The sequence below is a fragment of the Halichoerus grypus genome, chromosome 1 (assembly GCF_964656455.1).
Source record: "Halichoerus grypus chromosome 1, mHalGry1.hap1.1, whole genome shotgun sequence".
NCBI classification, from domain to species: domain Eukaryota; kingdom Metazoa; phylum Chordata; class Mammalia; order Carnivora; family Phocidae; genus Halichoerus; species Halichoerus grypus.
This window is the reverse complement of record NC_135712.1, coordinates 10,756,738-10,771,573: the sequence shown is the minus strand read 5'-3', so window position 1 is coordinate 10,771,573 and position 14,836 is coordinate 10,756,738. Positions and strand designations below refer to the sequence as shown.

Genomic DNA, 14,836 nt, shown 5'->3' with positions numbered 1-14,836 from the left:
TTTTGGGGACAGCTCTCTGCTCTTTTAAAGCTTAAACATTTCAGAATTGCTTTGTCATTTTCAAAGGTTTGTTAGCGTGCAAAGCAAAGACACGGCAAAGGGTATGATTATGAGTTTAAATGGATTTTTAGCACCTTTTTTTTTTTTTTTCTCAGTTTCAAAATGTGTGGGCAGTTTCAAGATGCGAGGCTCCATTTTGTGCAGAGGGGCCAGGGTCTGGTTCTTCAGCATCCGGGAGAGCACCCAAGGAAGAGCACAGTTTCCTTGTGAGCCAGAGGGAGTCAGATCTGCTAAGACGCATGTCGTGGGCTGAACCGCGTCCCCTCCAAAATTCCTATGTTGAAGTCCTAACTCCTAGCACCTCAGAATGTGACTGTATTTGGAGATGGGCTTTTTACAAAGGTGATGGCTGTTAAAATGAGATCATTAGGGGTGGGCCCTCATGCCATATGTCTGGTGTCCTTAAAGGAGGGGACACTGGGACATAGACATGCCCGGAGGAAGACCACATGAAGACACAGGGAGAAGCCCACCCTCCACAAGCCAAGGAGAGAGGCTCAGAAGAAACCAATCCTCCCAACACCTTGAAGCCTTCAACAAATAAAGCTCCACCAGGATTATCCATGAGACTTCTCGCCTCCAGCATCAGGAGATCAGGCATTTCTGATGTTGAAGCCACCCGGTCTGGGGTACTTTGTTACGGTGGCCCTAGAAAAACCACACCGATTTCACACATTGCAAACTACGGATGCCCAGTTTAATCTATGGCTCTCTGTGATCTGGACTCTTCCTTCGGTTGAGGCAGAAGTGATGCTTACAGTGGAGCGCACCTTATACATTTGGGCTCGGATTCTGCCATTCCCTTTGAAAGCCACCTCCAAGAAGACAGTAGTGAGTCAGCCTCGCTGAGATTTCTACCTGTGGTTCTAGGAACTCAGAGGCATATTAGCATTCAGGCTTTGCATAGACCACTAAGCCACTTCTAAGAATGAGGCTACCTGAGGGATTTTGCAAAAGTACGTCTGTGCCACCGCTTTTCCTTTCCACACCTACCACCGCGCTTCGGGCCGGCACCTCGCACCTCATGAGAGGACGCACGTCAGGGTTGTGCAAGAAAGTCATGTCGCCAACCACGCGTGTTCATGCCAGGCAATTTTAATCACGTCTTACCTCGTCCCCGAGGCAAACGAAGCGAGAGCTTGGCACGGTGTGGTGGGAAGAGCGTGGCGCTCTCTGTGGTAGACCACAGTCACTTTGCATGCCCTCTTTCAGACCCTTGCTTGCCTCTCACCGACTAGGGAACCAGGCTGTGCTTGGTCCCCCAGCTCTCTCTCTCCCGGCCACGTTTCACATGCGTACCTCGCCCAAAATGAGTTATGGGTTTCCTTCTGTGAGGATTGCACGGACTGATAAAGTACCATCCCAGGAAGAAAACAGGACGCCGTTTCCCCCTCTAGGTCCTAGCTGCAACTGGGGAGGGAACACTCGCCATAAATTATACAAAGCACGAAGTGACCAGGGGGCTGAGCACTGCTACGGGCCGGTCTCCGGGAATGGGGTTAAAACTCTGAGAGGGCGGTGACCAGATGCGACTCTCCTAGCAGCACGCTCTCAGGCAGTGCCCAGATGGCACCGAGAACAATGACATTTTGCCACCTGTCTGGCGCCACGGATTGGGGATGGCTAATCCGGACAGTGTCAACCCTCACCTTGGTGGGTCACCTTGATAAAATTAACTGGGGAAATTGCCAAGATTTCACTTGAAATGCAATCTCCATATGATATTATTAAGGTAGAGATCATAAAAGCCCCAAGTTCCTTTTCCTGAGACCAAGGCGTGAACAAGGCCTTTTTCCATGAGGCCTTCTGAGACTTGATTCGGTGTCAGGGCTGTCTCCCCACCGCTCCCCTGAAAGCGACCTGCCCCTTGTTCCTAACCTGGGGCAGCCCAGTGACCTCCATGAGCACAGGCACTGTGGCTCTGTGTCAGGCCTCCTTCTGTTTCCTGGCATTTGAGCAGGTCCCCGTGTCCCTTCACTGTCCCTGCTGTCCGGCCAGTAATGAGCGCTTCGAAGGCAGCCCCGCACAGCGCACAAAATCCCATCTATTGCCCGGTGGAATATTTTCCAGCTTCCGGAACCTGCCTTCCTGAGTGGATAAACTAGGAAACAATAATGGCCTGGAGGGTATTGAAAGTGGAACAAAGTCAGGAAGATCTTTCTGTCTGTTATTCTGCAACTATTGCTTCCTTTGCTTGTCGGTGGCCTGGAGGAAATGCAGCCGGGAGCCATTCACAGCTTCTCACCGGCGGCCGGTCTCTCTGCCACGGGAGCCCAGCGCTGCGGCAGGGACAGTGACTCACGCACATCGCATGATTCAACTTCACTAAAATGTCCTCAGCCGCCAGGAAAGACTTGCAAACCCTCTAATTTGAAGCTTTGAATCAGTTAATGACTTGCTCTCTTCCCCTCCTCCTGAAGTCCTCCCCCCCACCCTCAACATGCGCGCACGCACGCACGCACACACACACACACACACACAGCTTTGTCAAGTTTTTAAATTTCAGGGACCCGGAAACACGGAGGCTCTGCGGCAATCATAATAGCATTGTTGTGACAAAGTGGCTGGCAGCCCTGTGCATTCCCCTGCTCATTTGGCTGTATGAATAAATAATGAGTCACAGATACTATTTGGGTGCGCGCGCGAGAGGTTGTAGCCAGAAAATTAATTACTCCCCTGTCCCGTCCCACTCCACGCCGGCCCTGCCAAACCATGCAGCCACATCTCGCAGGCGTTGGTCAGAGTGCGTGCCCCGACACACGGCCATGCCTTCGTGACATTTTATGTTATTATTTTTGTTTGTTTAAGCACGGCCCTCTTTTCTCACCACAGATACACAAAAGGCACATGCACACACATACTCACACCCTCCCAGCCGTACCTCCGACTACAGCTTTGCACATTTTTCAAGAGGCCGCTTGCAAAACTGCAGACAGGTTTTCCACACTGGCTGTTCCTATTAAATGGAAGCGCACACTCTAATGATCCAGAGCCGCGACACTTGGCTTAAGAAATTTCTTCATTGCTCTTTGCGAGAGAGACCTCTGTACAAGGCAACTTGCATTTTTTTTTTTTTCCTGCCCTGAAAGACATTAGCTGTCTCTGTGCACAGCGAGGCCCCATCCTGGTGGTTTTTAACCCAGACAAATCCGCCTGTCTCCTGTACTCTCTGCCTTTAGGGGACAACTGAGCTGCCTGTCACTTTGCCCCTGAAGTCCCCAGGCTGGTCTAACGTGTGTCTGGGCGCCCGGCCTCCACCCCCACCACGCACTGGCACCCGCCGTCCTGGGCGGCTGGGCATGTGCCCGCTAAAGCCCGGGGCCGGCTGCAGGGTGGGCTCCGTGGTGTGCTGAGCTCAGGACCCTCAGCCACAGTCCATGCAGGCAAGGGGCAGGAAAGAAAACCCGGGGAGCTTCTCGCCAGCTTTCTAATCTCTCCAACTTTAATCAGGAGCAGCCCAACTTACTTGCACTTGACAAAGTTCTCACACACCGACCGAACACTTCAACAGCTTAGCTAAGTATTTATTAAAACATTTCTGAAGAGCTGCCATCTGATGAATAAGTAATCCAATAGCCTTGTAATCATACTCCTGGGTTTGAGTTCTTTCCACAAAACAGACGGGGAATCGGCCCGAGATACATGCACCGGGTTACGACAGGCTGCCATTTCATTATCTGCAAAGCTGAGCAAAAGTAGGTATCAAAAGACCAGAGTGTACTCACCTCTCATGAAGCACTGTGGGTATGAAGGAAATGACTCAAATATGCTGTCTGAAGCCATCGCTTCCTCCTGAAAATGCACCCTCTTCTGAAGGCGGGGGATTCAATGATTTCTTTCACCTTTGGAGTGAAAACCAAGAAAGGTCACTGTTGTCACCTCATGCCCCACCATGGCTCCCTGCATCTCTTTTTTCTCCCCATACCTCTGGGGCTCCCTGAGCCCTCTGAAAAATGTACCTTTGCGAAAACAAATATTCAAATTGTTCAAGATTACAAAAAAAAAAAAGCGGCGTCTTGGCTGTGGGTTGGTGATGCTCACCACTCTGCGAAACCCTGTGGTTTGCAGTCAGTGTGATTCGTCCTGCTTGCTGACCACTATGCCGGGCGCAGTTTTCTGACACTGCCAGCCTACCCAACTTGTGGTTCTGTGGTTGTTTATGAGGCCCAAAGAAGTTTTCACACAACCCAAATTACAAATTTAACTGTTCCCCTTTCCACAGCCCATCTTAATTGGTTCTTGCCAATCATGTGACTTAAGTGATGTCAATTATTTTTTTTTTTTTTTACTTTCTGAGCAATGCCCTTCCTTCCCCCCACCTGCCCTCCCCCAGGCTGTGCAAGAAAATAGCCGAGGAGAGTTTGCAAGAGAGGGATGGTAGAGAAAAGTGACTCAGTCTCTTATTATATCGATGGTCTTTGCTGATTTAGGACAACTTGGGTCCTGTTGTTGTTATTTGTGGTTTTTGGAACTACTGATTATTTTGATAACAATTTCATTGCTGCTTATTCAATAGTAATTCAACCCTGGCATCAAGCTGCTGTTCAGCCAGGATGTGGATCCCATCACTTAAGACGCTGGGCATCCGCTCAGGAGAATCCAGCCTTTGGTAAAGACTGTAACAGCCTAAGTGAAACTATAAAAGGAAAAACAGAATAAAAGGAAATGTTTTGCGTAGTGTCTGACCCCTCAAAGGGTCTAGCAACTTGCTGATACTGTAAAGCCGAGAAAAAAGGGGAAGCATTTGAATTTTGTGATGAAAAGACCGCTATAATAAAAGCAAAATTATGCGGTTTTATCCCTCCTAAATGAACATCTTTTCAGTAAAGAGATGAAATCAGAGTTCTCTCTTATGCACACACTGAAGTTAGGAGTCTGAAGGCAAACAAAGAAAAGAGACATCCTGTATTTTGAGCCAAAGCAGTGGTTAACCCGAGACTGTTTATTTTTTGTTTTCACCTGTGGAAGTTCAGTGCCTTGCCTTTCTCTACTTCAATAGGCATTGACAAGCTAATTCAGACCTGTAGGTAAAGCTCAGTCTAGCTCTACACTAACTACACTTTGAGTTCGGTAAGAAGACTTCACAGCAGATGGAGGAACCAGAGGGGATGCTTCTCTGGAGCAAGCCCCTTCTCATGCGACTGACCAAAGAATATCCCATAGCTCATCCTCTACCTTAGGAAGAAGACATGCCCGTTTGGAGGTGTTAAAAACAGGGTGATCTTGCACGTGGGCACACATACTTATTTCTCTTCCTTGCTTGTCGCTTTTAAGTGCTAACAAAGTATTGTGCTTTGTGCAGTTCCAAGACAAAGAAAGATCTCCTTCCCTAATTTATTTCTTTATTAACTTTGCCATTCTCCACATACATCCTCCATGGCCGCGAGTACATACTACATTTCAACGCACATGGTCAAGAGCAACTGAGGCGATGGGTCTGAAGTGTCAGCCCTGGATTCCAAGCTGCACGGGCAGAACCAGCTGACACTTTAGAGAGTCTGTGCTATCACAATACGCCCTCGGTTTTCCCCTCATCCACTTGGTTTCACCCAGACCCACAGTGATAACGTGCTCAAGGGCAAATGGCACAGGTCTTTTAAAAGGAAAAGACATGATTTTTACTTACTCCTGTTTTGACTAAGGCAGGAATTGAAACTCAAGAGCCTGCTGTCTCCCAGACTGGTGTGAGGTTAGCTTACCAAGTGTTGACACCTTATTAATATTTAAAAGAATAATAATGTATGTATTCCTTTTATGATATTTATTAATATCCAAACACGATGCATGTTTCCTGTTGCTTCTCAGTGCAAATCCCTTGTGGAAGATAATCAAGCCTATGTCCCCGTGCTCCCTGATAAACTCAAGTCTGGGTTTGACCCCACGTCAGTCTCTTTTCTGTCTTCTGTATGTAATATTCCCTGGAAGGGTCTTACGAGCTGAATGCCGTAACATGCAGCTGCCCCCTCAGAGCTGGCTCAGACTTATTAATGACTTAGCAATTCAAGTGGTGACACAGATAAATTCTGATATTTCATTTTAGAAACTCCCCAGATGCTTTCAGCCTTAGGTGTCCAGATGCTTGAGAGGAGGCTCTGGATGTGTCAGCGAACTGCCCGCATTCTTGGCTTCTCTCTGTGGGCCTCGCTAGAGACGAATATGTATCTCCCCCAGCAGAGTAGTTGTAGGACAGGTCAAGTTTAAAGATGACTCTAAGGCTGGGATTTGCCGAGGCCTCACCTTACGCTGTAATCCTGTAATCGTCGGGGCCGGAGTTTCGACGAGGCACCAGGGGGCAGAGCTGAAGGCCTGCACCCCGGGCTGCTTTGCCTTCCTCCGGGTTATCTGCCATACCAACCACAGCAGAACCTTACAGCTTGGTGAGGCAACAGTTGGAGTTTTCTGGGCATCCTCCAAGTCATGACAATAAGCAAAGCCTCAGCTGGCCTCTAGTGAACTTGACCTTACCACTTCCCTAGGAGCCCAAGACGAAAAGACACATAGGTCCTCAATGAGCTGCCTAGAGGAATACTCAATCTTATCTTAGCTGGAACTGTTGAGGATTCTTTAAGTTTGTGCATTGACCCACACCCTGTGACCTACTTCCTGCAAATGACTCAGACCCTGGGCTCCTGGCTTCGGAGCTGTACCCAAGCAGCTACAACTGACTGTGGCTTTGCCAAGTCATTGGATGGCAGTTTTCAACCTCACTCAAATCGGCTAAAGCTTCTACGTGCCACCACTGGGGGTGGGGGGGGGAATGCGCCCAGGTGTCGTTTTTAATGGTTCTATAAAAATACCACCAAAGGTGGAAAGATGCACAGTTGCATAACCCTGTAATTAATGTATAAACTTCTCTATGCAGTCCAACCCAATTAAAGCATTCTCTGTTAGGCTTTTGCATTACACGATACTGCACACTGTCTCTGAGCATGTTCATCGTAAAACAGGTTCTCTGACCAGAAAAGAGAGGCAAAGAAGGACCTCAAAAAAGGAGGTAGTCTAAAATTCCAAGAAGACAATGCTGCTCACTTATCTCTCTGTAGAACACATTTTCATTGTTTTCTCAATCTTTGTGATCCAACAGAGGTGCTATCCAGAAACTTCCGTGCCATGCTGACGATCACCTCGGCGATGCATTTGAAACTGAGACATGGACGTCAGAGCTTCATGGAATGAATATAACCTGCCCTTGGCAAATGAGGCAGGTTGAAATAACTGGAGGGCTCTGCAGGCCCCGCTGTGACAGATCTTTCTTGGCCCCTCATGATGGCGTCCACAGCAGAGCATGGCTATCTTACGCACAGGTATCTCACTCTGCCTGGTAAAAGTAGAATTCAAATTTAAGTCACCATAAGACTTTATGGTCTGGCCAGACAGGACTTTCAGGATTTATTTCTTAACTGTCCCTAGATGAAGAGATGTGTGGCTCTCTGGAGAAATAGGACTTTAAAGGAAAAAAAAAAAAAAGGCAGGTATTGAAACCCATCAATGAAACCTGTCAACCCATCTACTCAAAGCTGTCTAATGACATGAAAAGCTGTTTAATGACCATTGTTTCCAATAGAAGAGCGTAGTAAACTGCTTCACTACTCCAAGGGTGGACAGCGTTGACATCCCCCTGGAACTTGGGAGGGCTCAGAATCTTGGGCTCTGTCCCAGACCTACTGAGCTAGAGTCTGCCATGTTGCCAGCCCCCCGAGTGATTCCTGCACATATCAGAGCTGGGAGGCATGGCCCTGAGGAAGCCCTGCACAGGTAGGGATTTGGTAAAGAATATGTGATGATCATTTTCTATAGTCTTCTGTTTTCCTTAGAGCTTTCTAAAATGTCTAATGTTTCTACCTTGTTGCCTTGGCACAATTTTGTAAACCCTGGATGTTTCTAGACAGCAGAAACCCACAAGAGGAGCAGCTCATGTCCTCCAAGAGGGAGTTTTCTCGGATTGTCACCCAGACCTCTCCTCTCAAGTGCTGGGTTTGGGTCAAGTTTACAGTTTGAGGTTTGACACACAATGTAGGGAGGCTCCCGTGCGCTCCATCTATCAAGCTGGTGGCCACATGGATATAAACAGAAGGCTTTTTTTCCCCCTCCAGGGGCCTCAAATGCTGAGTTTGCACCTAGTTTGCATTTTGGAAACACATCAATCCTGTGAGTTCTTCCAGACGCACACCACGTGTTCACGGGGCAGCATTGCAGGTGGCCTCCGTTGTCCCCCATGGGCTGTCCTCCCCGCGGGAGACCTGCCTCTGCTCTCCAGCCCTTGCAGATGTCATGTCCTGTGTTTTGTTCTAAAAGGAGGGACCCAGGCTTACATTGTCCCCACTTGGATTGGCCTAACCAGAGTCCAGAGGACCCATTTACACAGGCATCCAGGAGTTTGGCTACCTCTTTCAAATGCATCTGGATCTTTTCAGGTCTGCCCTGGGCCAGGAATCTTGTTTGGAATGGTTTCTCCTTACAGAATTTTGGCTCTTCAGCTTTTGGTGCCATTTGAAACCAGGAGGGTAAAACTGGAAAACTTAAACAAACCCTCTTTGAATGTTAGAAATGTTCAGCATTCGAGGTTTGGTCAAACGACGGAAAACATTCTGGGTTGGTACTGAACTTTCCAGCCCGTTTCTCCAACCTTGAGGCTAATTTTAGCATGAGATTCAGGCAGGGAAAGCTAAAGGAAATGAAGCAACTAAAATTATTCTGAGTTGGAGAAGCCAGAATTTACATTGGTTAGATAGTGTAAGACTCAATAATTCAGTTGAGGTGGCAAATAATGAGTGTCCCCAATGTGAGCGAAGCACCTGGCTTCGGGGACTTTGGATTTTTCTTGTAATGGCTACTCATTTTCCTGGTAGTAGGCAAATTAACGAGCTTCCACATGACTCCTTACCAACTGAAGCATAACACTACCTTTTTCACTGGGGTGTTGTGAGGATCAGTAATTTTTGGACTATGCAAAGTGGTTTTGAATGGAATTAAAAAGAGACCCATGGTTGATGCTTCAATATGGAAATGTGCAATAGGTGAATTTTAATACTTGGACTTGCCGGGTATCACAAACACATGACATCAGGACCCTATGTGAGAGATCTGGGTAAGAACAAGTTGAAGATAGCCTATGTAGTCGATGTTGGAGGAATCTTTAGTGTTCATCACTTAATTTTCAAATTAAATGTTCTTTTGGAAGAGTATTATTCAGCCCTACCGATGCAAGCTGCAGATTCTTACAGAACCTCAAAATGTCAAAATTAAAAGAAACCATCAACAGTCCTGAGAAAACAAAATATTGCACTTAGAACTGTGGGTGTGTATTTTAATTTCCTCTTCTTTAAATTCCTTTCCCTTCCTTTGCCAGTTCAGCAGCTGGCTGGATTTCTGGGTGGAGATCAGGAAGGAAGATCTTGCCCACGTTCTGGTTCTGATTTCATCTTCTTCACAAGTTTTCAGTTTATTCAAAGCAGAGAGAAGAAACAGATATATTACCATGTGCCACACCACTACAACCATACTATAGCTATCAGAGCAGAGTCCCTCAGCCTCTGGGGCAAGTCACGTAACATCCTTACTGGGACTCGGAATATATTGGCGATATACATACACATACATTTAATTGAAGATACTGTTTCCCACACAGGACTTACATCTGAGACGACATTCTTTCCAGGATATGAAAATTTGCAGGAATGGCAACGTTAGTGGAACTAAAGGATTCTTATGGGAGTAAGATGGGGGGAGTTCATTTAGGTTTCTGTCATCAGAGGACAGTGGTCTTGGCTTGCAGGACACGTGAGAGTTTGGCAGTCTTTGATTATTACAGAAGTATTCATCTTAGTTTGTTTCCCTGTGCTTTTTAAAATTTTACCATCACCCATTGACAATTCTCAGATTTGTATGGAAAATGGAGGCTCAAGGACATGAGTTTCTCCCCATGTGGGCCACACGGTATGAACTGGGACTCGGGAATTTCCTCATACTCAGAGTGGTTGTTCAACAGACATTAGGGGGTTTCAGAAAATCAACCTTATGAATGTTGACAAGCCTGAAATTGTCTCTTAGATCTCTATGAATATCCTTGTCAATGAAAAGATGTTCAGGAAACATACACTTCACCAAATTTTGTAGATGACCTTTAACCTCTTCTTTTAGTGCCCTTGTCTTTAAACAGAAATCTGTCACTCCTCTTTTGACTGGTGTTAATTGTCAATTTCTCCTCCTTTTAAAATCACAACAGTTCCATGATCAGGGGCCTCCTTTCTCTACCCCTCCCTTCTTGGTGATGGTCAGAGCCATTTACATATGTATGAATGTATTTAGCTTTAACTTCCCTGCAAAACTCAGGCCTAAGAGCCTTCTTCTTCGGTCCCCCTAGCTATATGAATCTACATCTGGGTTTCTACCACTCCCTGGTAGGACTCGTGAATTTTCTCTATACCCCATGTACAAATGCCTCTCAAGGATGCTCTACATCGCAGCGATTTTGTTTTTCTTGAATTCTGTTATCATGACATGAATTCGCCAGTCTTAGTCTTTGGCAGAATTAGTCAATCCCTCCTTTATCCCTACATTTCTTGTCTCTTTTAATGGTTTTCCCCTAGGCTTTACTAAATATCAGGAATACCTCACTTTCTCTGCAACTACTTACCTCACTGAGTATTTATTTTCTAATCTTGGGCTAGGCAGACCTGGTCCTGCTCAGAAAAAGGCTCACAATGTTATGAACCATTCACATAAAAAATGAAAAGTTGATATCGAAATGACAAGTATGGCCAGGGTTGGGACTGGGGAGAGAGGAGTGAGACTCCCAGAATACACAATTCAGGGAACCATGGACCATCAGTGTCGACCCTGAACTTGGGCGACCCTAAGAGTGAGTGCTTTCTTAAATTTTGTACCCTATGTGCCTTACTTGCCTCACCATACTACCGACCCTCCATATGGCTCACAAAACTGAACAGAGACCATGGGCTGGGCAGAGGGTGGGGTCTGAGTCAGGAAGAAAGTATGTGGCTGAAAATCCTGTAGCACATGGAATAGTGGAGTCCTGAACTGGGCCTTGGCGGTAGGCATGTGCATTTTTGGTAGATAAAAAGGACAGGGAGAGCAGTGAAGATGGGCAGAGCTCTGAGGCCAAGGGCAGATTAGAAATAAGCTCTGTCTGCTTGGGCGCTAGTGAGGAGTCCAGTGTGGCTGCCATACTTCAGCAATGAGGTAACAAGCATCCTGACAAGGATACGGGCAGTGGGAATGGAGGGCAATGGGACGGTGATGGACTGACAACATTAACAGTCTCAGTGTCTTACTCCTCCTGCAGTCACAGCCTTTACCCTCTAACTGTGGTCCCCGCCCCTCTGACACTGAGCTCCACCATAGGACTTGCTTTGACCAATGGGGCAGTTGCAAACTTGCTGGAAGCAGAGGCCTGGAAAGGTGCTTGCTCATTGGAATGTGCCTGGGCTGGTGTGCTGGAAGGCAAGACGCATGGAAGAGAGCCAGTCATCCCAGTCGAGGCCATCCTAGATCAGCCAGTAGCCAGCTGACCATCAGACACTTAGGTGAGCTCCAGCCTAACCTGGAAGAACTGACCACCAAACCCGGCCATGACGAGCAGAACTGCCCTGTCTTCCCATGAGGTATGAGCAGTAATAAATGGTGGTTGTTTTAAGTTGTAACGTTTTGTGGTAGTTTGTATCATCCCATTACCATTGCTGAGGAAGAGGTAAAGATGCAGAAAGCACCAGTGTTGAGCTGCAGGCTGAGGCAGTGAGGCAGAATCAGGTATTTTCAAAGTGAAAGAAATTCAGAAGCTCAAGATGAGAATACCTACAAGGGGGCAGGAGGAGACAAAAGCCAGGGGGCGGGGGGCAAGGGGAAGAGGACAAAGAAAAAGTGAGCGTGGCACAAACCAAAGGAAGACATTTCAAGGGATGAGAGACAAACCGAGTTAGATACTGAAAATAGAGATGAGAAAAACAAAGACTCTGGGAAGGTCAACCGATTTGACAAGAAAGAGCCACTTGAGATCTCTTCCTTCATGATGCCTCCTCAGACTAAATGCAAGAGTGACATCCAATTGTGCTGGTATGCAGACAAGCAGCTCCTCCTTCGCTTGAAAAGGAACTTAATATGAAATTAATTATTGCATATATACATTTTGTCCGAGCGTATCTAAGTTAGTTATGTGACTTTTTCTGTCCCAATTCAATTAAAAAAACATTAATAGAACTTCTACTGTGATAGATTGGAGAGAAATTACACCCCAAAAAGAAAGATGTGAGTATTCTTTGTTATTGCATTCCACAGAACAGCTGGATCCTGAGGGTATGTTTGGGATGGGCTGATGTGGGGCAAAAGGAAGTGACCTTCAAAGAGAGGGATGGCCACTCTCCATAGCAGCCAAAGGTGTTGAGACTTAGTGAGTTGCTCAAGTGGCCACCTGCGCTACGAATATATAATGGATATTCCATATCAGAGTGAGGGGTGAGACAAGAGCATGGGGAAACTTCCAAAGAGGTGTTTAAGAGCCACTTGGGCAACCGATTCCAGTAAGGACATGAAGGGTCAAGAGTGGGCAATGAAGAGGAGGTCTTAGGAGAGTGTTTGAAGAGTGGCTTCTCTACTCCTCTCCCCCTGTCCAAGTGGCCAAGGTGTAGGGGCGGGTCTACCACTTGTGTCAAATCTGGAGAGAGGGGCAGAGAGCATATGTCACTCAATCTGAGGCCTGACTCACCTCTGTGACAGTGAGTGGCCTCTTGTAAGCTGGGACAGTAGGATAGGAGCTGCATTAGGAACCTCCAGCAACCCCTCCAAGGTGCCTCAACTATGGAATCCCCAAGTAAGATGGTGGCTTGGCACTGTTTTAAAAGGGATTCTGCCCACAAGGATGGACTTCCCAAGCATGATCTCAGCTGGAAGAGCTTGTGGTGTAGACTACTGGGAGCAGGAGTTGAGATGGGATCAGGGGCTGAAGTCCTAGAGAAGGGCCCATCCTGGAGTGGGGGGTTGCATCAGACGGAGCCAGGTAAGAGAGCTCGTGAGAATGCACAGGAGAGAAACAATCCATGTTAAACATCCATGAGGCCAGAGAAAGCCAGGCCACTTAAAATAATGGCTGACAAGTGAGCTGCTCCTAATCCCTCCCACGGTCTCCCTTCATCCTCTCCAGCACAGCAGTGTGCAGGCCAAGTTAACAAGGACTTGGGGTGGGTATGGAAGTACTGCCGGCAGGAAGGAGCCCCACAACCCCACCCAGGTAGGCAGCCCAACAGGCTCCAACTGTGGTGATGGGCGTCCAATCAAGTTGGCGATTTAGATGATCTGAGACTCTGTTTATGATATAGAGTGAATTTAATTTTTCTTCTTTAAGTGAGAGACGAGGAAAGGATCACTCATACTAAATAGGTTTTCAAAAGATGGAAACAACCCAAAGTGTCCATCAATGGATGAGTGGATGAACAAAATGTGGTCTGTCCTTACAATGGAGTACTTTTCTGCCATAAAAAGGAATGAAGTTTCCATACGTATTACAACATGGATGGACCTTGAACACATTATGCTAGACACAGAACAAATATTGTGTGATTCTACTTATATGAGGTGCCTAGAATGAGTGAATTCATAGAAAAGAAGGTAAAATAGAGGTTCCCAGGGATTGGAGGGAGAGAGGAATGGGAAGTCACTGGGTAATGATACAGAGTTTCAGTTTGGGGTGATAAAAAGTTCTGGAGATGGGTGGTGGTGATGACTGTGCATCATGAATGTAATTATTAATACCACTGAATTGTACACTTATAAATGATTAAAATGATAAATGTAATAGGTATATTTTACTATAATAAAAAAATCAAGTGCCTTCTATAATTAGATCCATGAATTCTCTATGACCAAAATAACTGATGGTATCCATGATGGGGCTTTTTTGTATATTGGTCCCCACAGTTCCAGGGTGAGTAGCAGTGGGATTTATTTATTTGTTAATGTTTATTCCCCTTAGCAATACTCTGCTGGCCAGTTTAAAATAGATACAGCCAAGATCTGGATCTTACCTTTAAGTAAGTGGGTCAGGATAGTCTACCTTATGGCTTGGGACTCAAAAAGGCTTGTTTAATTCAGTGTGTGATACAGTTAATATAATAGTTATTACCCGAAAGACATTAACTATATCTTTATTATTTCTATGATAATAAGAAGCAATCAGAAGATTGCTCAGGAGAAGGAGTCTTTGGAAAGCTTCTGACTCTGGCCACATCTTACATGGTAGTCTATACCTTTTGTTCTAGAAGAATCTAAAGTTGTATCTTAATAAGATAAGCAAAATGAGACTTAACAAGATTTTTTTCCAACATGTAAATTGGCTTGTATTAAATTTCACTTCAAAAACTATATAGACCCACACACTCGGATACTCACACACACAGTTGAATTCAGGATATTGATTTCACTTTGCGCTCTGCCCTCACTTGGCACCAGTGTGCAAGCAAGCCCAAACATACCACCTTTCTGTGTTCCCTCTTCCTGTAGTTAGTGGACCACACAAAGGGCAGACCCAGAAGAGATAACTGATTTAATCATAAGTCAAATGATTAATTCTTTCCCTGCAGCCTCTTAATATGTAGGGATTATCAGTTTGATGCCTGAACTGGAAATATGCTACCATTTGGGTCGAATCCTACCCAATACCTGTCTTTTCCTTGTATCTACTCAAGTGTTCCCCAATACCCTTCTAGGCTTCCTGCTCCCAGGTCAGTCAGATCAAAGAAACCATGGAGTCATGCTGATGAAAGTG

At 46.2% G+C, this 14,836-nt stretch overlaps 1 protein-coding gene across 7 annotated transcripts in view; it reads right to left on the bottom strand.

Moving 5' to 3' along the window:
• Window positions 1-4,248, bottom strand: part of RUNX1 (RUNX family transcription factor 1) — a 246,961-nt gene extending 242,713 nt beyond the window's left edge. Inside the window, exons 1-2 of one of the 7 annotated variants that reach the window (XM_078077424.1) lie at window positions 4,020-4,248; window positions 3,786-3,902 (exon numbers count right to left, since the gene is read on the bottom strand). In XM_078077424.1, the coding sequence (XP_077933550.1) occupies window positions 3,786-3,843 (58 nt within the window). In that variant the 5' untranslated portion in view covers window positions 3,844-3,902; window positions 4,020-4,248. The other 6 variants (XM_036101889.2, XM_078077258.1, XM_078077210.1 and 3 more) reach the window with 6 other exon arrangements.
• Window positions 4,249-14,836: the final 10,588 nt, after the last annotated feature.